The sequence below is a fragment of the Onychostruthus taczanowskii genome, unplaced genomic scaffold, assembly GCF_017590055.1.
Source record: "Onychostruthus taczanowskii isolate IOZ18803 unplaced genomic scaffold, ASM1759005v1 scaffold7, whole genome shotgun sequence".
NCBI lineage: Eukaryota > Metazoa > Chordata > Aves > Passeriformes > Passeridae > Onychostruthus > Onychostruthus taczanowskii.
In genome coordinates, this window is record NW_024504786.1 from 10,921,065 (window position 1) to 10,946,881 (window position 25,817).

Consider the following 25,817-nt stretch of genomic DNA (forward strand, 5'->3'; position numbering starts at 1 on the left):
TATTGAAAGGGCATTTGGGTCACAAAGTATAACATCAGGTACACTCAGGCAGATTTAACTCCCCCTTTCAAATCATGATGAATCTATTATGTCTTCATTTTCATTGTTTTGGGAAGAGATATATCTGCCTAGAATAGATGGGAAAATGTATGTATTCTGAAGAGAAAAGTAAATGAATGCTAAAGATGGGCTTAAAATGGTGAAACAGTAGTGAAACTTCTCTTGGCTTTGACATGAGCTGCAAGAGTCTTATGCCGAACAGATCTGAAAACTCAGCTCCAAGTGCCTTGATAAATTACTTTTTTTAACAGAGAATGCATTGTGGAAATAACTTCTGAAGACTTGAGTGAGATAGTCACATCTTCCCAACTACCTTGTATTTGTCCCCTTCAGCTGGGTAATGATAAAAATGCAGACAAAATGGGAAAAGTAAAGGTACTACCCGTCTGAGAGCTGAGAAATACCTTACTGAAGACAATCTCTACAGGCTGCACAAGGAGAGCGTAAAGCATCATAAATCCATTGTCTCCAGACTAATGCTGACTCTCAAAAACCTATAATTTCATAAAAACATTGCAGTTGTGTCTATCTACACCTTGGTTGAGTAGGACAGTAAAGCCACTTTCACTTTTTTTTGTTTAGTTTTGTTTGGTTAGCCAGATTGAACAGGTTCATTATGTATATGAAGTTAATCAGCCAGTTACTGACACAAACTTTCTGATGTTGCTGTTTCCAATAGATCCTTGCAGAAGCTAATGGAGCAATGAAGATTACAGCAGCTGTAGAGTGGGATTGAAGAACACCTTCTGCACTGTGAAATTTATGCAAAAAGCCTCTCCCTTCAGTAGGGTACTCCTATTTACAGAGTCCCTAATTAAATAACTGATTTTTTTTAATAAATTAATTTGATAGACAAAAACATTTAAAATACGGAAAATCTGAGCTACGGCCACAATTTCATAGACAACCATATTCGCGTTTTGCCTCAAATTTCTTTAAGAACTATGCAAAATTTGCTGTGAAAAAGCAAATGCATTTAACATGTCTTGTGTCCAATTGTTTTATAATAAAACCCAATTTCCTATCAAGAAACTGTTTTGATGGGAAATTTGCAAGCTGCCCATGGTATTTAGGAATCCAGAGTCCTATCTAGGTTTCTTGTGAACTAGTCTCCCAGGATCTCTTACTGCATTATTATTTTCCAGGGAACTCTTTTTCCTGAGTAACTGTCTTTCAAAGTATTTTACTTCAAATATATTAGTTCACAATTTCTCAGATGGAATTACATTTGTTTTGGCTTTTATGGCATAAATCAAATATCCCTGAGAAATAAAAAGTCAAGTCTTGCCAAGTTTAGCTAACAAAATTTGGATAGTGATGTGCATGTTTCAGATTTACAACTAACAGTGGAGGTTGTTTTTATGAGCTGTTTGGGATTTTATGTAATTAAATACTGGCAAACAATAGACTATGGAAGTAAAGGATTTATTTCACTTACAGACCTTCACTCAGATTACTGGGTTGCTCACTTAAAGGAATGTGTATGGTACCTTGCTTCTACAATAGCATTTCCTCCTGTTATCTCGTTGAAGGGTGAAAACTGGTGGATTTCTTCGACATCAGCTTGTGTAATTACAGCTTCACTACGTGTGTATTTAATTTTGTAATTGTAAGTAGCAGTTGCACGAGAATTCTTGTTCCTCTTTATAATATAAAAAAAAATGAAACAAAGAAAATAAAAAGTCATTGAACTTTGAAATTCTGTGACTAGAGGCTATTACATCACCCACTTCAACTCATTTGTTTTCCAGGGCCATTTTGTTCATTGGCCATAAGAGCAATCAATGTGAATTCTGTGCACTCACTTCCATGGGAGAGGTCAGGCACGCTGCCTGCCTCCATTACTTTTACTGCTAAGAATTGTTAGCTGCTTTTTCCTTTTCCCAAATCTAAGTAATTGGTCATTCCCTCGAGAAGCAGACACATTTGTCTGAGGAGAGCAGCTGCATGAACCACACAATTTTTTATATCAAAGACAGGATTATAATAAAATTCAGCCGTACCTGTATTGAATAGCAGAAAATGGACATCGTGACTATTTTTTTTTTACTCAACAGAGTAGGCGAATTAACTCATGCTGATAATTAATGGTTTCCAAGCCAGCTAGCTTGAGCTAGCTCATATGTGCTTGCAATATATTACAGTGGGCAGCTCAGACTTCTGCTTCTCTGTTTCTCTGAGATCATTTTCATACAGAAAGAAAATATTGACAACTGGATACAGCAGATCTGATTTTCCCCTCATTTTTAGTATTTCAAATTAAGAGATCGTGTGGATATGAAATGGTGCATAAGAATTTAAAGTACTTGCATGTAATACCACTCTGATTTACCTGCTGGCAGGTCTTGCATGGATGAGTGTATGCTGAACCTGTGACAATTTGAACTTTCTCTTCACAGCTGTCCAGGTCCTTGGATTTGGTCACATAGACTAGGTTTGCTCTCTTGTTTTCCTGGATTGCATATGTTGTGTTACAAATACCTCCAATCCCAGCCTGGTAAAAACGAGAACAGGATCAGAGAAGGTCAATATTATGCAAAGCTTCACTTCACCACATGAAATTTCTGGTTTAATTCTGCATTTTCAAATTACTAAAGGAAATGAATGCTTTATTTTTCCTTATATTCTTCAAAAGCAAAATTGTGATGATCATTACTTTCTTGTTTACAAGTACAGTTTTCAGTAAACCAAATCATAGTTACACAGAGAGATCTAAATCTCCCCAAAGTTTCACTTGGAGCCTCAGGAAAGGGGAGTAATAATTTTCAGTTAGAGGTGTTGATTATGATATATGTTTTAAGAAAATATTAATAAAAAAGTGTCAAAATAATTTGATCATTCAGAATGAAATCTTAACAGCAAAGTATTTCAAGGTTGGAGATGACATTCTGCCCTCAAAACTTGTTTTTACAGAGACCTTACAAATGCCTATGGAACAGGCCTTGCAATATCAGGTGATCTGTCACAATATGACCAGCAATAATTAAAAAAAAAATTCAGGATAACAGAGTTTTGATTGTGGGTCTTCTTGAGTTCACAGTTTTAGCTGAGCTCTTCAATAATATTTTGAGCATATACATTTATAAGAGCTTTTAAGTCTCCACAGTCAGTAAGATTTTTGTAGAGGAAAAATGCTTGATTGCATTTTAGGAGGAAGAGTTATCTTCCTGATTTTTTTTATTATTGTTATTTATAGCATAGCTGGTGCAGAGATCAGCTCTGGGCTATGTGAGAGCAGAGAAATGCTCACGTGGTGTTTAGGAAGCAAGATGCACCCACTTCATCTTCAGCTTAACAGAATTCCCTGAGACACTGAGTCTCTGGCAAAGGCTAGAAAGAGGAATTGCCCAAGCTTTCTGGAAGTCTTGCACTCTGCAAATACAGGTGTGGGTCTCTGCACACTGCAGGGTGTGGTAGAGACCTCCAGACTGTAAACAGGAACACCTGGCCCAGAGAGTTCCGCGGGATGGAGCAGACTCCTGCCTAGCTGAGCTTCACGGTTGTGTGCGGTTCATGGCTAGCTTAGGCACCCTGAACCCACAGGATGGGATGGACACTTTCCCAGGTTAGTCCTTTAAACCTCTCTGCAGCTCAGATTTTGGGACTAATAATGTTTATCTTCCTTTGCAGAGCGACTCAAGGTTGTCAAGCATAGGTGCCAAAGCTCATTAATCAGTTGCTGTCTCAGAAAAGCAAAGAAAACTTGGAAATTATTCCAGAAGGTGAAGTCACGTCTATTGCCTAACGGTGAGAGTAGAACATATTGCTAACTGAATTAGAAAGAATTAAGATGTGAAACTAGATATGAGAAAATAGTGTTGTAGAATATCCAACACCACCACATGGATTTTTATGTGCAGCAAACAGTGTGCAAAAAATTAAATCATCTAGCTCCTTTCCCAAAAACAACTCTACTTATGTAAAAATAAATGTAAAAAAGTTTAGAGTTACTCTGGTCCATAGCTTCAATAAAAATGACATGAAAGAATAATAATTTCAAGTTTTTTGCCGATCTCTGAATTGAATGTAGTGTAATCAATGTAAATATGGTTTCACAAAAAATAAACATATTGCAATTTCTGTGGTGAATAGTAATATCAGATGATTGACCTTGACTAATATATTAAAACTTGAAAAACAGTGGAAATTTCAACTGAACATCAACTGCAGCTGTCAAAGTAATATTATGACATATATACTATTTTCTTCCTAAAAGAGGAGCTAGAAGAAATTAAAGTATATATGATTGGTAGAAAAAGTCAAATTACTGTTACTATGACTTTAATATTAAACTGTATTTTCAAGCATGTTTTATGCAGTGTTCCGATTTTATGTAGGCTTCATCTTTCACAGTTTACTTTCTTTGGAATCACAAGCCAGATTTTCTAAGGGTTTAATTCTGCAAATGTATTTTCTGAAATACTTTCATCAACCAGTTTAAAAATATGCTCTTCTGTTGTCCTGTTTAAGTGCATCTCCACCGAATGTTGTCCCGTATGAAACTTAACTATGATTTCCCAAGATTAGGTCTTTCTTATAAGTGAAGTTTATGTCAAGGATGAATTCAGAAAATGCAGTAGAAGACTCTGAAGTGAAAGTTTATTTCTTTACAAAGGCACCACAATGGCCAAACCCAAAACTCACCTCCTGTAGACTGTATGAATTCTGCGTCTTCTTTATACTCAGCTCCAGCACGTTCATAATCCCTCTGTAGATGTTCAGACCATCATCCGAGACAGAATCAGGAGCTATAATGTTCCCAATGTGGCCATTGCTGTACTCAAACTTGATGGGGCTACTGAGCAGCCCAGTGAGGGCCTGGGTCAGTTTCAGTGACCGCGAGAAGGAGCTCGTGGGCCAGGCACCGTTGTACTCTGCGGCTTCGATCGAGTGAATCTAGAACAAAGGGGGAATAAAACTCCTCTTTCTGTTTTTTTCCTCCCAGTCAACTTTTTTTCAATACACATAAGCATCTAGAGCTTTAATCACATCAAAAATAAGCTTTTAAATAACGCAAAGCTTCTTCAAAGGGGAAACTTAGAAGGTGTCATTTAGCATAGCTAAATGTGTCGATACACATATTTCTGTGTATAAAAGGAAAGAGAGCACTGCAAATGGCTGATATTTCCATAGCCACTGCACTCTGTTCTGTTTCGCAGACAATCCATATTGCCAAAGGTTGACTTGTGCAAAGAAATGAGCCAGAGAAGAGCCGCATGCAGCAGGTTGCTATCCAAAAGTAGTATGGAAGATCTGCAGGAAATTGCAGGAGAAAGTTAATGTTGCATAAAGCATCATTAACTCCTGTTGTGAACTCTGTCATTTCCCTCACTGGGGTCACAGAGCACAGGCAGCAATCTGAAACTAATAAACCCATGGCCTCTAGGCCAGCCAGACATGCAGAATTAGTTTGAGCAGTGGACAGCAGGTTACAGAAATTGTCCTTCCCTACAGGTTTTGCTGTGGAACCAAAGGCTGAGGCACTGCCTCCAACCCCCCCCTGCACTTCACACACCAGCCTCAACATGGGGCACATCCAAACAAGAAGAAAGCTGTGCTAAACTGTGCATAACTTGAAAAATTCCTACCCCATGGGAACAGGCATGTTTAGCTTAGTTTCTCAGAGGACCCTTCCCTTCTATATATTTTGACAATTTAAAGAGACTTTTCTCTGACACCTCAGGCTGGCGATGTGGTGCAAGACACAGATTAATGTCTCAAAAAGCCACACAAACTAAATCCTCATACAGCAAATAGCTGGAGACTGCACTTTCATATTTATTTTTGTTATTGTTGGTGGAGATCACTGCCAACCTCAGTAAGTGAAGCTTACAGGGAAGGTTGTTAGAGAGTAAATCCCTCATGCTGCCTCTTGGACATGCTTCTGGCATATTGCATACAGGCAGGTTGGGGACTGCTCTGCAGGGTCAGGCCGAGGTAGTTTTCCCCAACCCTTGGGGCCCAGGCAGGACTTAGGCTGTCTGCTTGGTTTTGAACACAGCTGGCAATTCTTACTTGTTGGTTTGTGATGAAAAATTGTCAGCTGGAAACTGCCCAGGGAACACAGCTTTTTTGTTTGGGCTGAATGTGAACTAGTAGGCTGCAGATGAAAGTTTAATTCCCTGAACCATCCCTCCAAACTGTCTAATTTAAATATAACAGCAGGAAAATAAACTTTTCCCAGAGAAGAAAGGAATAAGTGTACTATTACATTTAGCTTAGAACGTGCACAAAAAGTTAGGGTTTTTTTTCCTTTTCTCCTTTCCTTGCCTGAAATAATTTCTGAAATGGAAACTTTTCACAAATGCAGTAACACCAGTAAAATTATGTTAGAAAGTTTTAGAGAACAGGAGTCAATTTTTGGTGAGGACTCACCCTGGCAAACCAAGAGCCATTTAGGCAGCAATGAAGGAGGATCTGGGATGAGGACAAGACTGCTTCTGCCTCTTTTCTGGCAGGGATGCTTTCTACTCACCACTCCAGATGTGTGACTCTTATTTCCTTGGCTTTTTTGTTCTGAAATGCATCCCCTTACAAATGTCATGGAAAAGAGCATTCTCCATCTAGATTTATTATAATTTGAACTTACAAAAATACCTAATAACAGCAGGCTAATTCAGGGTGGAAGGCTACAACATTTACAAGCATTTATTAGACATCCACCAGGCTTTTTAACCTAAAGTTTTCAATATGCCAAATTAAAGCTTTTAAACATAACATTTTTCTTCCCTGCATACACAAGACTAAATGGAGTTTGTGTAAAGCAATTGAGGTGTGCATTTCTATACAATCATTATAAGCACATATTGGCTCCTGTTAAAGACAAAAGTGTATTTCACATCATGAAAACCCTCAGTAATAACTCAGCAAGCAGTAAAAACATACAATTGAGGATGACAAAAAATGTCACTCAGGACCCTTCAGAAAAAAGAAAGATGACATTAATTATGCTAAATATTGGATCACATGCAACTACTGTTGCATGTTTTATTGCCTTTTGTCTGCTGGTTATGAAATCAGTTGATTAAATAATCTTAGGTTGTACAGCTTGAAACAATTGAATTGATCTAGTAATAAATAATTGTGCATTTCAAATTACATTCCATTGTCTCCCTGACCACAAAGCAGAAGAAATCCTTCAAGCCCAAGGTTGGCTTGAGCTGAGAATTACCTTGCAAAGTGCAAATAGAATTTAGAGCACTGTATAAAATATAACAGTGTTAGTTACATTATCCCTGAGTAAGCACAACACATGATGAAACCTAATAACTTCGCATAAGCTTAAAAAAGAAACTAAGTATGATGAGAATTTTACCTTTCAAATTGAATACATTTTCTTACCCTAATAAGACAAAGTTTGGGCCCAATGCCACTAATTTCCACTTTACTTTTTATTCTTATTCCAGCTCTTGCAAGTCCTTTCTCTGGAAGTCCACTGAGAAGCGTGGTTTCATAATCAAATGTATAAACCTTGTTTTCACTGAAATCGGGTTCTGTAAAGAAATGGTTCCCATGAAGTATTATACACAATGTACAGAACATATTAAAGTAGCTGCATTAGAATATACGGAACAAAAAAAGACAAATTTGTTCATTTTTGCATTGCACCTGAACTAAATTAGCTGTTGTAAAGCTATATTAAACATTGATACACTTTTCAGATTCTATTTTTAATTTCACTTATTATAATTATATTAGTTGATAGGAAAATTACTTACGGTAATTAATATGCTGGCTCCCTGAAAGAGAAGAAAAAATAGAGGAATAAAATGATAAAGAAAAAAGAAACAACACCAAAATGTTAATGTACTGTAGTATGAAAGGCTATATCTCATCTTGCACATACAGCATAAACCTTTCTAATTCACTTTACTTCTATTTCAGCACCAGCCAAATGCCTTTTTTTTCTTTAAACAACAAAAGAAGGAATGAAACATTTTTTCTACAACATGTTAAAGTTCACGTCTGCCAGTGAACTATATGTAGGTTCTGAAACCTTTTCCTGAATATACAATTTTAAATTCCTCAAAGCAGATAAGTTAGATACTTACCCACCAGGGTTAAAACCAGGGCTAATATCAAGCCCCTCATGATGGGGATAAAGTAAAGGTGAACGTGATGGGTTTGTCTTTTATAAAGGCATGTGATATCACATGTTTCTTTTGGCACGTTAGTTTGACAAATAAGTGTATTCTAGAATGCATATTGATCAATCAAAAAATAAACATTTCTGAGGTCATGAATGCTGACAACTTCAAATCCCCTCATGATTTCAGCTACCTTACTTTCTATATAGTTCCCTGTGTTTGTGAGACCTTTGAAATTCAGCAGGACACCTTGGCAGGTATATACTGGAAAAGAGATTTAATTTTAAAAATGTCCTGAATTCTATTTTCCTCCATTTCTCTACATTTTATTTATACAGTAAAAAACCCACTAAAATTTAAATTATACAAATATAGTTTCTCCATCATAACTGAAATAATTTAGCTTTCTTCCAGCCATGTCTACAATCTCCTGATATTTTACTCTTCATGAGGGTCACTGCTTAGGAGAAAAACCTTGCTCACATTGAAACTATACTATATAATAGAGGAGAATTTGTGGTTGATTTTATATATTTAGGCTTGAGACACCTTACATCTCATAGGCATGCAATAAGAAACTGCCTTTCTCTGGTACCCACCATATCTTGTTTCCCTCACCTGGAAAGACAAAACTTGTCAGTATGACCATTACATTAGCCTGTGGTTAACAGTGAAAGTTTGTACAAAGAAAACAGGAGGGAAATGAATTTCTTTGTTCATAAGAAGAATCCAATAAGAAGTGAGTTAAATTTCCAGCAGGACCTCAGTGAGTTGGGACCATTGGGAACTTCCCAGTAGGTTCTCATGGGGCTTTTTCTGCTGTCACTCCTGGGGAAATATATCCACAATTTCCCACTTCTAGCAATAACATTTAGATCAATCCTTAGCAAAACCATGTCAGGAGGGAGTTTGCTCTCTAACTTCAATTATATGTATTTTTTTTTTGCAAGTGTTTAACATTTACTTTGAATTTAAACTTGTCTTTTGTTCAAATGATAAATTAAATATCATTTAAAAAACCACCTGCATGCAAAGGTTACTGAGGGGGCAGGAAGGAGAGCTCAGGAACGTATACCTGGTATTTCCATGAGGCTGTGGAAGGTGCAACTCAGCAAACACTGCACTAAGTCAGGCAGCCAGGCTTCATCCTCCAGGAGGGGAACAAGGATTTCTCTGCTGGTGCTGTCCATCAGGGAGGAGAAGGGAGAAGGGTGAAACCTAAACCTAAGTCCTGAGGTCTTCACCTTCTGGCCTGAAGACACATTTATTGTGGGCCCCATCAAACAGTCCTTTGCATTATTTACTTGGAGTGATGCCACCTGACTGAGGAGTAATGAAGTTCATTATTGTGGTGCCAGGGCACCGGGGCTGGAGTCAGGCATGCAGTTGCATGGTCCCTCTACTCCATCATTGCTCCACCTTGAGTCAAATGAGGGCTCCTTCACTACCAAGACCTCCTGAAATCTTGAGGGTTTTTGTATCACAGCTTTCCTTCACGAAGGGAGTGATACAGAGTTGTATGGGTAGTCAGACCTTCCCTGAAATGAAATCTGTCTAGTACAATATTTAAGTATATAGTAGACATAAGAACAATTAAAAGAGGATTAATTATTATGTTTTTGGTTCAGTGTGAGCTCAAGTGGTGAAAAATTAAGTGCACACAGATTTTCCTTGATGTTTTCTCCTAAGGTGCTAAGTCTTGTGAGCTATGACAAGATACACTATGTTAGTGAGCCCTGTGAAATTCAGCAGCACACCTTGGTGCTGTGAGATGTAGTCAGAAACATCTTTACAAACAGCTACATTTTTTGCAGCCAGAATGGAAGTAAATGCACAGCAGCAATGTAATACTGTAAGTGATAACATGCAAAACTCCTTCGCTCACCCTGCTCATCACTGCCACAGCTTGACCTCTGCAGTAATACTGTGCTATCATATTTAGCTCAACTAGCTCCATTCCACAGGGCAGAATGTATAAGATAAAGTACAGAACTGTATGAGAAAGAATATTTATTTAAACATTGTTGCTAATAGCTCATTGAAATACTGTGTGAGGGACACATACCTATCAAAAAAGATCTATGGCATTTTTCAAGATTATAAGAAGGTTTATAATTAAGGTGAAACATGAATAAATTTGTTCCAAATGGGTAGTAAAAATACTGCATTTCTTTTTTCTAATGAAGCACACTGAATCTAAGCTTACAATCACCATGTGGATACCTGATTGCTAAAATAACAACTATAATAATTAAGATGGTGCAGGCTACCATTTTCTCTTCATTTGCAGCATGTACTCTCTCTTCTTAATAACTCCTCTCTACCCAGGCTTGTTTCCTTGGGGGAGAAAAGAAAGTGATCTCAGAATTGTTGTACCCATTATTGCTTTAAAGGAACTACAGAATAAATGCAGTAAGTAGAGAGGAGACACAGCTAGATTTTGAGGGTCACAGCACTGAGCTCTAATCCTTTCTTCAAAGTAGACACATCATTCCAGCTAGTTCTGAGGGAATAAACAGGAGATCTATCACTTTAAGGAAATGGATAAAAGGAGAAAAGGTAAGAGGTACACTTTTTAAAGGCAATACAATGTTTCTTAAACTTTCAACAGGTCATGTTAGTGGAAAGAAAACACATGAAATATAAATAATCCACAATCAAACAGGCCCTCCACAAACAATTTCCAAATGCCTATTTTGGTTGCAGAGGAAGGAAATTTAATGTGGGCAGAGGCTTTATACACAACCTGTATATTTTCCTTTTTTCTTCTTTTAGGCATAAACAATAAAGAAAAGGGGTTTTTAAAAAGCAATGGGAAATATCTTGGGATTTTTTTTTTTCCTTTTAAAGACGAAAATATATGGTGTTGAGTGTTGCAGAGAAGGTGATAGCTGTATAAGGAGTGCAGTAAGAGGAGGTAGACTGCTTTCATTTTACAGGGCACTTGCACCATAAATGAAACATGAATACAGCCTAATTAACCTGATTAGAGCTATTGCTTCTACACAGCAATTGTCTTTACATAACACATTCTGCTTGAGTAACAGAGTTATTATCTGCTGTTGTACTGCCACCGATAGCTCTGCACTCTCTTGTTCTGTATTCACATTGCTGAATTATGGTGCAGTGATGCCATTTCCATCCTGCTAATGTACAGCCTAATGACAAGGCAGAGATTAGCCAAACAGCTCCCAAGCAACCACAGCAGGTTAAAATAGATATAATCAGCTGGCTAGGCAAAGAGATTTCTAGCCTTCAGTTTTCCTCATTTCAAAAGGCTTTTTAAAGGAAGCTTCACACCTATTTCATATTTAACATTCACTCCTTGAATTTTTTGCTCAAAACATTCAGCATTTGTAAGAGTGGCACAGCCTACAAGATAATGTTTGATATTCTCTCCAGAGACATCGTCTAATGAATGAGAATGTGTTAGAGGTTAGGCTAAATTGCCATATGCCTATTCTAGTACATTCACAAAGGGATTTTTTTTCCATTAGATTGCTTTAAAAGGGGTTTTGGGGATTTTTTTTTACTGTTATCCCAATTTGATGCTGGCACACCACCACTAGAGTGAAAACTGTGGGAATTGGATACAAAGTTTAAAAACTAAAACAGGTAGAAATGCTATTTATTTGTTGTCTAGCTTTTGATGCATGCATGGTTTGAAAGAAACTATTGGTCTAGATTATTAGAATAGCTGTAGAATTTTATTTTGATAAATTTGCTTCTTGCTAATATATGCTGCTAAGTAAAGACACATTTTGGTGCATTTTGTGAAGTAGTTGTTGGGACTGATCCTAAGGCCAAGTGTGCATTGCCTGTGATTTCCAGATAAAAGAATGAAAGTACAAAGAGGAGTGGGGAATCTAACTCTGACATTCTCAATCTGAAAACAGATTGTTTTGATACGACTTAGTTTTACTAAGAAGCTCAAAGGTTTTTATTTGTATTCAAATATGGAAAACATATTCTGAAGCCTGACAGTCCACAACAGTGACTGCCATCATTGGTTCATCAGCCAGCATACTGATTCAGTGGCTTCAGGATTTTCCTTCCCCTTTCAGGACATCCTATTTCCCAAGTCATTCAGTAGGGTTAAATGTTAGACAGCTTGCATCTGAGGTTGGACTCACGTCATATTTGAGGAGTGCTGTTTGCTATGTAATTCCATTGCACTAGAAGATAACTAATAAGTTTATCTTAACCCTTAGACTTCACGGTCACAGAGTGATTATCTCCTGTGGGGTTGGTGCTGACAGGACATCAGGTAGCCCTGAAATTCAGCCATGTCAGGAGTCCAGCTCAGCTACTTTGGGGATGAAATGGTGACGGCACGGACAGGACACAGAGCTCAGTGCCTGCACTGCCCTGCTCGGCAGGCCGAGGTGCTGCTTGTGGCTGCGTGCCATGGCTGGGAACTCACCCGAAGGGAAGGACACTTGTGCAAGGTTTATTGTGACAGTTATGGCTGCAAAAAGTGTGGGCACTGCTGCAGGGAGGTGAGGAGAGCCCACACCACCCTGTGTGCCTCAGGATGAAGGCAGGAAGAGGGGGAACAGCTGGTTTAGCCAACTCAGCATCACAACCCTTTTTCAGGGGGCACTGTGAATACAAGAAAACAGCTGCTGCCACTTCACAAAACAGCCCATGATCCTCTGCTGTACTGCATGAGGATGCCTTTCCCTAGAGGAATAGTGCCCAAGTCAGTGGTGGAAGAATTTTAAAAATAAGGAAATTCTCAAGGCTTTTTTTTTTTTCTTTACAATAGTCCGAGTGTATTACACTGCAAAACTTCATATTCATCTAAGAAAGGAATTGGGCTTATTGTTTTTTATTTTCAAAGTGTGGGGCAGTAAAAATATATAATGATATTTCAAAATTGTTATATTGTGGTCCCACCCAAAATGCGTGAAATCTTTTAACAATGAAGGGGAAAGCACTGTTTTCTTCTTAGAAGTCAATATTCTCAGGTATAATGATGATTTTTTTGTTTGATGGATCCTTATCTTAGTAACATATTCCTTTACAGCACAGTGCCACTGCAAGAACAGAATGGGTCTGGATCATCCATCTCTTTCTAGTGCTTGAGTAACAGAGAGGTTTATGGTGTCAGGAGGAAGCTCACCATGAATTTACTCTCAGGACGGAATATGTGAGGTGAGTGATACCTTATTTCACAGCACTGGGTCACTGTGACATTAGGTCATGGGTCAGATAAGATAAGCTGTGTATTATTCCTAAAGAAGGAGCAGATAATACCCAGCCAGTTCAAACAACAGGCATTGACTTTACCCTCACAAAACAGGTAAAAAAGGCAACATCACCTACCAGTATTTAATGAATGACTATGACTTCCAAAGTATAAAAGGCTTAATCATATACAAATAAGAACACATTTTGTTTTTAAGTGAGTGTGAAAGTTAGTTCAGTAATGAATTGAGCACCACAACTCATCAGTTTAAAAGAAAGTAGTTGCTACAGGGTTATTCCCAGAACAATATGTATTAATCATAACATTTTCTGAATAAGACAGTTACAGATAAACGGAGCACTGATATTCATACCTGCTTATCAAGTACTGCAGCTCTATGGTTCAGCATTGCCCATCAAAATCAGAGGGCAAAATAACTCTTGAACACACCTGTGGCTAAGACCATGAAGATTTAATTTAATCCCCCTAGTATAAAGGATTAAGGCTGAACAAATTTGTATACCCAGGAGAAGCTGGATCTGGATGGATCCAGGCCTGCTGTCTTGCACACTGACACAACTGCATTTTCTCCCACTTTGCAGAAAATCTCTTAACCATTTGACTGGGAGCAGTTCTAACACTTATGATAAAGGCTGCCTTTTCCTGCAAGAAGAACATATATCACTAAAATTCAGTTCTCCAGTGTGGTATGTGCAGCCTTGATGTGTAACTACTCAAATTCTATTTTCAAGACTTTTAAATATAAATATAGGAAAAAGTTAAAGGCAGGCCCCTGCTCTCTACTCTCTGTACCCTGCACTGAAGTTAATGGTATCTGTTCATGGAGTTTAACTGCAGCTATATCTAGGTTATGCTGACACTAATTTGCTCTTTGAGAATTCACTGTAACTTCAGTGCAAACACCCAAGGAATAAAACAGTTCCCAGTATGAATAGGGTTTGAAAATCTGCTCTAGCATGGGTACCTCGCAGAACATAAAAAATGCTATATGAGAACTTTATTTCAAATGCCATCCTTTTTTTTAACTATTCAATTATTTTTTTATAATAATACCTAAATGAATTTCCTTTTGCTCAGCTTTGGAAGATGGTTATTTTCTTGGCTTTCAAAGACAAATAACTGGAAAATAAACTTCTAAATTTAATTTTCAATGAATGCCTGCACTGATCAACAAATAATGTCAATCTTGAAACTTAAATTGGACAGAATTATCAATTTTTTAATTCTCAGAGAAGGCAATGGAATGAAGACAGAGCAATTCCATGGATATTTGATGGAGTTTTGTCTTGTTGGCTTTCCTTTCCTCTCTGAAAATTTATTTGTAATTCATTCACTGTCTGAATTTCTTCTGGAATAAAACTGATGTAGCTCCAGTTAAATGGAATTGGGTCACTTTACTCCAGATGTGTATTTAGTATTTTACAGTTTTTAATATAGGAAGGTGTTGGTTGATGCTAACTTAGTTGCCTGTTAGAAAGTCTCTGGAAAAAACAAGTTCCCTTGAACTGATTATTACTGCAAAAAGCCTCTAATTGAGGACTTATACTGCAAAACACAAAGAACCATAAGTACAATCTAGTAAATAAGTCAAGCATTCCTATTCATCTTCCCAGAATTTCTGGCCACTGTGACACAAGTGAATGAAAATTTGTCTTCCTCTTGATTTAAAGATGGATTTAAAATCTTTCCTACAGCAAATAAAACTACTTGGATTCACATACCTGTGAGTTTTCTGAAGTGAATGTTAATTTTACCACTCCATTCTGTACTTGTGCACTTCCAAATATTTGCAGCATATACCACAATCAGGTGTAATAAATATGTGCATTTAAGCATATATATTTTTAAACTCCTAATTAATTACACAAACATTTTATTCCGCTTGTGCTCTTGGTCCAGCTATCACAGGCATCTACACTCCAGTGCAGGTGCCAGTGGCTGCCACATGACACAGAGTCACAGCAGAAGAGCCTATTAACACAGCCAAGACTCTTAACACAAGATTTTTGTGTCTATAAAGCTCAACTCTCTTTCTTAGTGTAATTATTATTTATAAGCATTAAAGATTTTTTTCACATCTGCCTATGTTTAGCCTATCCAGACAGCTCCTGGGCTTTCTGTGGTAGCAGAGCGCTTCAGCAGATGATGGCAGTGCCACTGTTGAACCTGGAGTTAAATGATGCTATCATATTAGGTAGAAGTGGTGATAATAAATAATTCAGTGCCTTTCTGGAAGGTAGCAGCCCTATAACCTTTCAGCTTCCTCACCAACCAATCTACAAAGAAATGTTGCTAGGAAAAACTATGGAGGAGTGTGGGAACAGCTCATCTTCCAGGTAACTGCTGGTATCAGCAAAGGAAAATTAAAATGTGAGACATACAACTGTAAAAGAAAATATGCTCTACATGAAAGCACATCAGCAGCTCCATCTGTAAGTTTCTACTCACTCAACATGTTGGAAAAAGTATAGAAAAAGATAAAAGTGCATGTACAAAGACTTAGGCAATGTCTGAAGGGAGGGTAACAAATGTTCTGTCTTAATGAAGCATGGAAAAGAAACCAATCTCACACTAAGTTGGAAAAGCCAGGCCAGTCACCTGGGAAACAAGAAAAAAAGGCAAACCAAGAAAATAGGCTATCAGCCTAAGCCTCACAAAGCATTCACAAAATATAAGTACCATAGACTTGTAAGTTAGTGGTTAATGGGGCTCTAAAACTATAGAACTGCCTGTAGCACACATGGAACCACAGGTGTGTGAGCCAGCCTTGCCACTGAAGATTACTGGAGCAGCAGGTTCAAAGCACATTGAAATGAAGACCATTATAAGAGTTTCTAGATACCTTTCTCTGACTCCAAGGAGCAGTTTAACAATGAGTTTGAAACAGCCTTTCCATCCTGAAGTTACAGCAAATAAGATTTCATTGCCATTTAATGGGTAGAATTCCTCATGCAGGAACAGTTAGACCTGTGAACAGTTCTTTAAAATGGACCTGGACTGAGATGATGAACCTCCAGCTATAAGAAATAAGGTGCAAGGACCTAAACTGAAGGCAAGAGGAGCATTGTGAGTCAAGGAATGTGATTCTTCAGAAACAGTGGGAAGAATATCCCTGAATCAGGCTTGAACTGCCTGCCATAAAAGGTGGCACAAGGTGTGAGGAGAAGATTTGTGGCGACTGTATGGAAGTGCAGGTTCAGAGAAGCAGACAAGTTTTTCATGAGGGTATTACCTGACCCTAAGAGATAAGGGGAGTCTATTTTGCTAAAATGCATGAGAGGCACAAGATGCTGACAAGAGCTTCAGATTGATCTGGAGAGCGGGAAGGGATGATGGACTTCCCAGGGAAGGAGTTGTTCGATTTCTCATCAGAGCACTTTGCCCTCACTGTCACTCATTTTGCTCTAGAGCCTTATAAGATCTTTAACCCAAAACAGGTGGTTTTGTCCTACTAATGAGACTTAATTGGAAACCTATTGTTTTTACAGAGAGACTCTTAGGTCTTCTCAATAGGCAGATCGAAATAACATGAGGGAAAAAGGGATTTAAACTGAAAGACATGAGTGACATTTTGTCCATGTTATTACCTCAGTATTAAGTAGTTTATTTTTGTCTCTCTGTCTTGGGGAAAAATGGTTTGGATTTGCCCTTGAACATGAAAGACAATAGAGAGGTTTTAAACAGTTTAGATAAATATATGGCAAAAATTACTCTGGAAACAAATGAGAATAATTTGAAGCTACACAATAAAAAAAGATAGAGATATATAGAAAATTCTACTTTTCCATTTTGAAGCCCATTTAATACACTTCAGATTAGAAGGCTGGAAAAAGGTTTCTACTTCAGTCTCTTATCTGAAGCCAGGAGCAAGTGTACAATGCAGAAAAAAAGGAACCAAGGAAAATTTTTTATTTTTCTCTTTGATGCCTTCACAGATCCTTCAGAATAGAAGAGAGCTTCAGATACTTTATTTTTTTTTTAGTCTTGAAGAACTTCTAGAATAACTCTGAATTTTATATATTCTGTTTTTTCCAGTTAGCTTTTCTTTTTTATCTATAAAATTTATTTTAACATCTCCCACCATCTTTAGCTTGTCTCTTGCCTTGTTGCACTGTAGACACAGTGACTGTCTCAAAGTCAAATGAGGGCAACATTCCTCAGATGGCCCATCCTGCAGTTCTCTAAAACTTTCATTAATATACATTACTTTATGGTGGTTTCAGGAAAGACTGAGTAAAACTAGAGAGAGGTGAGTACTCCTGTTAGATGTCCAGAGAATGGGATCTCCATTTAAGTCATCCTTCAGGTGCTGCTGCCACCTCCTGTGGTGCTCTGACTGTTCCTCTGTGAAGATTTGGACACTGAGCTTCCCGTCCCTCATTTGGGACCTCACACAAGATGTGGGAGGCTCTGTCTTCCCAGGCTGCTCACAAAAGTGGTCTTGTGTTCACCATAGGCATTGCTAACAAATGAATAAACAAAAAACACCCCAAACCCAAAACCCAACCAAAGAACCCCAGAAAGACCAAAGCAGGGGTGCCTTCTGTGAGTGTGTGCTGTGTTGATTCCCAGGGATGTTAACAGCTGCCACAGAGATGCCAAAAGGCAAAAAACCCCAGCCTCACCTCAGCATTATGGCACAAGGGATAAATGGAAGGTGAGTAATAACAAATCTATTAGAAGAGAGTGCAAAGACCTGATTCATATGCTGGTGGGAATTCATGTGCTGTGGTGGGAAGAAGGTGCTCTAAGCAGGGGTGGAAGGAGAGAGAATAGAGTGCTGACTTATGAGCTCCACTCCTGCAAATACATTACTGTTTGACTGTAAAGTACCAGAGACAGCACAACTTGAGGTGTATCTGCTTGAAGGAGGTTAACAGGAATGCCATCTCTCTTCACATTTCTGTTTCTCATTCTATTTCATCAGGTAAGATCTCTCTAGTGACAATTTATCATAACCTCATTAGCAATCTCTGACAACGGTGTTCTCTCCAGCTTTGTTTTCTCTCAATTCTTATGATCAAGAAATACACAAAGAAATACACAGTTTTCTCTTCCCTGATTTTCTTCAGGTTTCTTTTTTTGTTGTTGTTTTTTTGGTTTTTTTTTAATGAAAGCCTGCAGTATGTAATGAACGATTGCTGCCAGGAGCACACTGCACAGTGTCTATGTGATGATTATGTGAGTGGTTCACAGTCTTTCACATTCCATAGTATAGAAGTGAGCCTTTGGGGCAACTCAAAAAGTTTTAAAACACTTGATTTCATTCAGGGAAGAATCAAAGAGTTTCACTAGAAGAAATTGTCTTTACACATATAAAAAATGAAGGTTTCTAAAGGGATCTTTTGGTTAGATGACAGAAAACCTGCATTTTGTAATACCGCAGGGGTTCTTTTAATAAGTCACTGAAAAGTTCCATTTGACAAGTCAAACCTTGAATTTTTTGTTCATACTTATTATAGCCAAGGAGGTGCTAACCTAATACAATGAGCAAAGGAGTGCCATCACAATACAATAGACCAGACAGAGTTAGTACAATGCTGGGCAATAAGGGATCTCACTATAATGAGTTGCAGAAGCAGTGTCTGCAGCATAAGAAGCATGCTTCAGAAAGGAGAAAAAAATGTGTTTGGTTTGTTACTGGTCATTTTATAGCTGCAATTGTAACCCAATGCAATGACCTCTAGATGCTTAAGAGTCTTTAAAAAGCAGAATGATCATTTCAAAGGTTCACAGGCCAAAAGAAACCATTATGGTACCTAACTGGGGGCCTCAGTAACACAGGCTTATAGATTTCTGCACAGTATTGCCTCTATCTGACTTGATAATTCAGAGTTACATCAGTGGTGTCAGGCTGAGGCTCAGTTTGGCCCTCTTTATTGCTCACATTGGTGCACTGTGAGAACTATAGAAGTATTAGAGGATGAGATGAGAGTGTTTTCTCTTGACTTCCATTTGATTACGTTTGACAAAAATTTGCATAAATTAATTCAGAAATATCTTATTTTCCTGTACTCTTTTGGTATCAGTTTGCAATATCTGTATTATATATTTGGCCCTTAAATGACTTTATTCCGTTTATACTCACTTCCCAGCTCATGTTCAAATTTCAAGGTGCATTAGCTCTGGCATCAGGAAATCCTATAGCAAGTATGAAGGGTGTTTGGCTAGAAGAACATTCCCACTCACCACATCATTCTAAAGCACAACACAGGAAAAGGATGCTCAGAACAAATCCATACAATATGCTATATGTAAATCTCCACAGGTTTTCAGCAAACTACACTCTGCAAATTTATGTGACCTACTTTTTCAGATTGCTTGGTGCATAATAGCATCCTTGCTGTCAATCACAAGGCAACTGCAAGTATAATATATGCCCTTGATGTGGAAAGAAGAGAATGAGGCATAACTTGAATAAAACTTGGGCAAGATGTAGAAGAAAATGACGTAGGTATGGGTTCAAATTTACAGCACAACAATACAAATGCTTGGTGGGAGAAAAAGTGCTGCTCATTCACTGGAGACCAGAATGAAATATATGGGGTAGAATGGAGTAATTGTAGTATACAGAGACACAGTTTGGATCACTTGTATATGCATATGACAGACATCTGAAAGTCTAAGCAGCACCTTTCCTGATTACCCAGAAGCCGTGATGCAAAGCTTCATAAAAAAAGAGTGACATTACAAAATCACAGAATAAGCTGAGTTGGAAGACACCCTCAAGGATAATTGAGTCCAACTTCTGGCCCTGTACAGCAGCAGTCCCAAGAGTAACTCCATGTGCCCGAGAGCATTGTCCAAAAGCTTCTTGAACTCTGTCAGGCTGGTGCTGTGACCATTTACCTGGGGAGCCTGTTCCAGTGCCCAACCACCCTCTGGGTGAAGAATCTTTTCCTGATATCCAGTTCAAACTTTTCTGATGCAGATTTGAAAAGAGAAGGCAAGCAAAATATGTGGGAGTTACTTGGTGCAGTACAGTTTAAGGAGGAGTGAATTTCTAGACCTAATTTTAAAAACATTTTTAATAGTTTAGTACTAATGAAAAGTGGCATTCTTTTTTAGTGCGGAAAAGTGTGTAGTGGTATATAAGCTTTAATTCAAACATGGCCAAACACAGCCAAACTGCAAACATCACTAGAACACTTTTGAATTCAGCAAGACCCAATTTACAGCTACTAAGAAAAAGAAACTATGAAATATTTCTTAGTTCCAATTGCTAAATGGCCTTCAGGAGTCAGAAAACTTGGTTTTGTGGTTCAGGCACTAGATAAAGCCTGAGGAGAACTGGTTTCAATTTATGGATCCATGTTGGTCTTGGAGCAAATCACACTTAATACAAAATGTGGATAGTATGTCATGCCTGTTGGACTATAAACGTTTTAAGGCAGGGAAAATCTCTCACTAGGTGAAGACTCAGCATCTACCTCAAAGAAATATCTATCTTGACTGAGAGGATGAGGCATTCCTATATTAGAAATACTGATCAATAACAAAAACAAATATTGCTGTCTTTTCCCGACCTCCCCTGGTTGCTGAAGCTCATCTCAGATGAGAGATTGGGTACACAGATTTTCTTCTGCACTTAGCTTTGTTGGGGGCAGACAGTTCCTGCTTGCTGATAAAGATGAAGAAGGCTGGCAATGAAGAAAATGAACCAGAGTTGTGAGGGAAAACAGAAAGAAGGAGGACCTGATGGAGGAAAATATACTGATGGATATATTCTGGTCTGCAGATGGTGAAGGACTTATCCCAAGTGCTTTCCACTTCACCATCTGGCACTCACTAGAACAGAAAGTTCTCAGAGAATTAGAAAAGGTTGCTTTCACCTCAAAAATAACCCAAATATAGGACTAATGATTAAGGAGAAAAAAATGGTTATATAGCCAAGTACCCAGAGTTCAGAAAGCGGGGGGAAAGCATAAGCAAGCAAGGATGAGAGCTCTAAATCTCATTTTTTTTCCCAAGCCAACATTCAGGGCAAAAACTAACCCCTGCTCTGAATTCTCTTCACCTTGTTCCTCTGTTTGATGCTTCATGCAGTCCTCACCATCCTACTTCTTTCATCCTTTCCTTTCAAAAATCCCTGCATCTGCAATATCACTGTGACTTGCTTCTAGGACATAACCTGGCATGTGGGATGGGTGCTAATGGTTTCAGTAGATAGATATGCTTTTTCTTCTCAAGGGAGATGGCATAGGTTAGAAAATGAACTGCCCCCTTTCCATCAGTGTTATATTTTTGCTTCTCTAAGGGACATTTGGTATATAATGTGGTGGGAAGACATGTTACAGATGGATAAAACATGGTGAGAAGTTGGTTTTATCTGCCTCAAATTAGACATGGAGACAGAAAGGACAGCAGTTTCTGGGCATTAGGAGGAAAGTTTGTTTGGCAGGGTTTTTGAAACTCGGTCACATATTTTTTTGTTTAACAGCTTACAAGATAGTGTATTATAAGACTAAGTGAGTGTTTATGATATGTGTTGGAAAAGGACTATGGGATGTAAGTTGCTGGTGAATGGTTTCAGCTCATGTCTGAAAGGCTGGCAAGGATGCAGGAGGCACTGTTTAGGGCCCTGAACCCTGGAGAAATGGATGCTGACCACGCCACATCTGCTCCATGGCTCCTCCTGGGGAGGAACAGCAGTTGCTACCATTCCATGGGGGGATTTCAGCACACAGTGATTACTTCACTCTGGTGTTTTTGGAGGAGGATAGCAGCTTCCTTCAGTTTATACCTGCACTTGCATTTATTGCTAAAGGAATCCAGCTTCCCATTAAGTGCCTCTGAACTCAAATAGCTCCAATTTGAGCCTTTGTTTTTGTGAAAGCATGTAAGGAAAGACCTATACTATCAAAGAGAGCTCTGCTTCTTATTCTTTAAAGGCTTTGCCAAATGTTCTTATTTAATAACAGTTATCTTTATGTAGTAGCTGTATCTTTTCATAAGCTAATAGTTGTAAAGCACTGTCTACTTTGCTTAATGATACTACTTTCCCAATATAAAACAGGTCTAATGGGTGTCAAATGTGAAAGCAATATTCCTGCAATTTATCACTTAAGCCTTCTTTCACTCTTTTGGGGTGAATTGTTGTATTTTAAAAAGGAAATTGATTGCTTTGAGTGAATTCTTTTGTTCTTCTACATTAACAATTCATGAATGAAGCCAATAGCTGCAACACAATCTTCAGTTCCTTGTCCCACCAATAACCTCAGCTGTATCCTGGAGGGTAAACTCACACTGCATCAATCAGCTGTCTCCGTGGTCTGTAGCACAGCCACGTGAACTGTGGCTTACACTATGTTCTCGTTTGCTCCCTTGACTTCTGGCAGTAGGGAACTCCACAAAAATGAATTAACTGCTACAAAGTTTTCTGGCGTGCTGTACTTTACATGATTGGAAAGTTGCATTACTAGGAAGAATATAGACATTTACTTTGAAGTTCAGAACCAAATGCCAATGGTCAAATGATCCTGTGCACCTTTCTTCTCTGCCCTGCTCTTTTCACTATCTTTGTTAAGAATTGGGCCAGTCCAGTTAAAAAGATTCTGGGAGAATAAAGAGGTTTCTGTTAGGGAACATTTTGGACTACTTATTTTTTTTTTTAATAACACAATGACAGAAAAATAACCCAAAACCAGCCCTATAAAAATGAGCTGGGAAAGGCAAAGAGGGTAGCAGTTTAAGAATACATTAAGATTGCACCTGTGAATGAGTTCATTCAGTTCTTTCCATGAGCAAACCCTGTGCTTCTATTCCCAAATGAGAGATAAACACCCAGGGCTGGTCAGGCAGACATCCAAATGCCCAGACTCAGTGTAGCTGTGTGCCCACAAAATTCATATGGATAAAATGGAAGCTGTGAATGTGGACTTCAGCCTAACTTGCAAAACTGGAGCTCTTGTGCAGGAAAACTCATCAAAGTGTGCTGTCCTGGCTGGCCTTCAGTCACTAATAAAACTTCTCTGTTGTGCGTCCCTCTCCTCACTGCTGCTGACTCCTCCCCTGAAAGACATCTGCTCTTAAGCACATTTTCCTCCTTTACCTCCTCCTTACTTTGGCTCAGAGTCTCCACATAAGCATGTGAATGCACGTGCCTTTTGCTGTTTTAGTTCCTCTCCAGCCAAATTTGTGGTCTCTGTGCAGCAACCTGTACCCACCCACAGCTCTGCACACCCCAGGTCGGACAAGAGCAGGTTTCACCCAGGAGTAACACCTTGGGCTCCCTGGGCACACTTATTTCCATCTCAGTTCCATCATGGTACTTGTTGTGACTGGTTATAACAATTGGGACAACGACAACAAAAACACACTGCTGGTTTACAAAAAAACAACCAACCAACCAACCAACCAACGCTGGTTATAACAATTGGGACAACAACAACAAAAACACACTGCTGCTTTACAAAAAACCAACCAACCAACCAACCAACCAACCAACTAACAAACCTATATTGAAAAAACCCATCTTTTGTGACCAAAACCTAATAAAACCTAGCAAACAGCTACTTTATTTCCTCAGGAAAACAATAAATTATAATGCAAATAAGTAGATTCCCCTTTGTCATTGAAACTATATTTAAGAAAGCTTCTCAGGCCTAGTTCCTTCAGCATTTGACATTAGTGAGATAAGGGAGACAGAAAAGATTATTTGTTTGCAGATTGCAAGATAACAAGCAGTACATCTGAAAATGCAAACCTGAGATAACTCTTCTTACAGATGATCCTGGGAGAAGATGAACAAGTACAAGAAAGGAAACAAAAAAAAAAAAAAAAAAAGAGGCAGGGAAATGAATGACAGACCTGCTGTAGGTAGTATGAATAAAGATCTAAGAAAAGACCAGTGAAAATAATTCATTTTTCTGATTCAACACTTAAATTTCTTGAAAGTCCCCAAGAAATCTGATGTCCACCTGAACCTAATTTTTTCCCTATAATTATCTACATCTGAAGCACATATTGCCTGGGATTAAATAAAAATGCTTATTTTAGCTGACTTTTTTTAAACTTTGTTTTGATGTATTCTCAGAGAATTTAGAAAATAAGTACTTGAAAATAAAGGGATTGACTCATAGAGATCACTGCTAAAACAGAAGAAAAGAACAATTATGGGACCTTGCATAAAATGGAGCAGAAACGAAATCTGAATCTGAGTTGTGGAAAACACAGGCTTAGATTTCACCTCTACCAAAGCTGCAGTGCAGACAGGAATCCACCTTTCCTTTCCTATGCTCATGCCATTTTTTCAGACAAACATTCAATAAGAGTTTATTTACCTGTTCATTATTCAGCATGATATAAAATTATATCTATAGATCCAAGTTGCAATTGGGGTTCCATGCACACCAGGAAGAATTAATGAGATGACCTCACGTGGTGGAGACAGATCTGCATCCTGTTCATAAGCTGTGGCAAGACACACAAAGGCTAAAGTTTTCTTATTTGTCCAAAGCAATCTGTGGAAAATGGGATCAGAAATCCCAAGTCCTGGTACAGTGATTTTTCTGAAAAATGTTCCACAAGACACAGCATAAAGACTCTCTCTGATGTCCCTCCACCCCTTTGCTCCCTGACCTGGTTGCGCTGAGACTCCAGGAAAGCTCTGACCAGATAACCTTGATTGACAAAACATTTTACCAAGACAAGGGCAAGGTAAACTTCCCTGCACTAGTCTGCAGTGTCATAAATGTTTGCAGAATTGACTGTTCCCTCCAGAGGCAGTCCCATGCTTCACCGTCCCTGCTGCATACAAATGGAGTCACTGCACAGCACAACCAAGTGCATATGCTGTGGTGTGACCTTCTGTTTGGTGACATCCATCAGTGAATTGCTCTGTGCTAGTGGCTGTCTGAACATCAGCTGGTACATGAATTTCTCCTCTGATTTCACTAAAACCCAATCAATAAGGGCACATAGCTTTAGTGTTCTCATATACCCGCTCTGTGAATAAAGTAAATGAAATATTTGCACAGACTTTTGTGATTCTTTTTAAAGGGCCTGACCAGAAATTGGAACATGTCAGGAGCTCTGAGGAGGGGACTACAGACAAGCAGCATTGTATGCACAGGAACTGCAAAGTCCTCTCTTCTAGATGGAGGAAAAGGAAAATCAACCCAAATATCAATGAACACTTATAAAAAATCCTGAAAAATTAATTTAGCATAAGGTAGTATTGCTAACTCTCTGGTGCTGGACCCTTGTGAGCAGGTAATCCTGATGCACCTAAAGAAGCATTATAGATAACTGCTCCAATGCAAGCACATATCCCAGTTATATCTACATTTGCATAGAAATTTGTAAAATAAAGTTCTCTTGACATGAAAATTGTAAGTACATTATGGGGGATTTTTTTTTTCTGGTAAAAAGCCCCCCAAATATTAACCAACCCAATTATTTTGTAATTATGGAAAAATTAGGTAGGAAGTGGAAACAATGACTTGCTCGGTATTCTA

At 38.4% G+C, this 25,817-nt stretch overlaps 1 protein-coding gene and 1 long non-coding RNA gene across 3 annotated transcripts in view; one reads left to right on the plus strand and one right to left on the minus strand.

Annotated features, from left to right (window-relative positions):
* Nucleotides 1–8,151, minus strand: part of LOC121345164 (vitellogenin-1-like) — a 43,306-nt gene extending 35,155 nt beyond the window's left edge. The window contains exons 1-6 of the mRNA XM_041421764.1: nt 8,112–8,151; nt 7,779–7,799; nt 7,402–7,553; nt 4,705–4,956; nt 2,393–2,554; nt 1,551–1,702 (exon numbers count right to left, since the gene is read on the minus strand). Of these exons, the coding sequence (XP_041277698.1) occupies nt 1,551–1,702; nt 2,393–2,554; nt 4,705–4,956; nt 7,402–7,553; nt 7,779–7,799; nt 8,112–8,151 (779 nt within the window). The remainder of the gene's footprint in view (nt 1–1,550; nt 1,703–2,392; nt 2,555–4,704; nt 4,957–7,401; nt 7,554–7,778; nt 7,800–8,111) is intronic.
* Nucleotides 1–25,296, plus strand: part of LOC121345165 — a 62,156-nt gene extending 36,860 nt beyond the window's left edge. The window contains exons 3-6 of one of the 2 annotated variants that reach the window (XR_005953930.1): nt 740–1,669; nt 3,691–3,807; nt 13,177–13,304; nt 24,681–25,296. This is a non-coding gene — a long non-coding RNA (uncharacterized LOC121345165). Of the gene's footprint in view, nt 1–739; nt 1,670–3,690; nt 3,808–13,176; nt 13,305–17,931; nt 17,981–24,680 lie in introns of those variants that run through there. The other variant, XR_005953931.1, reaches the window with a different exon arrangement.
* The last annotated feature ends 521 nt before the right edge of the window (nt 25,297–25,817 follow it).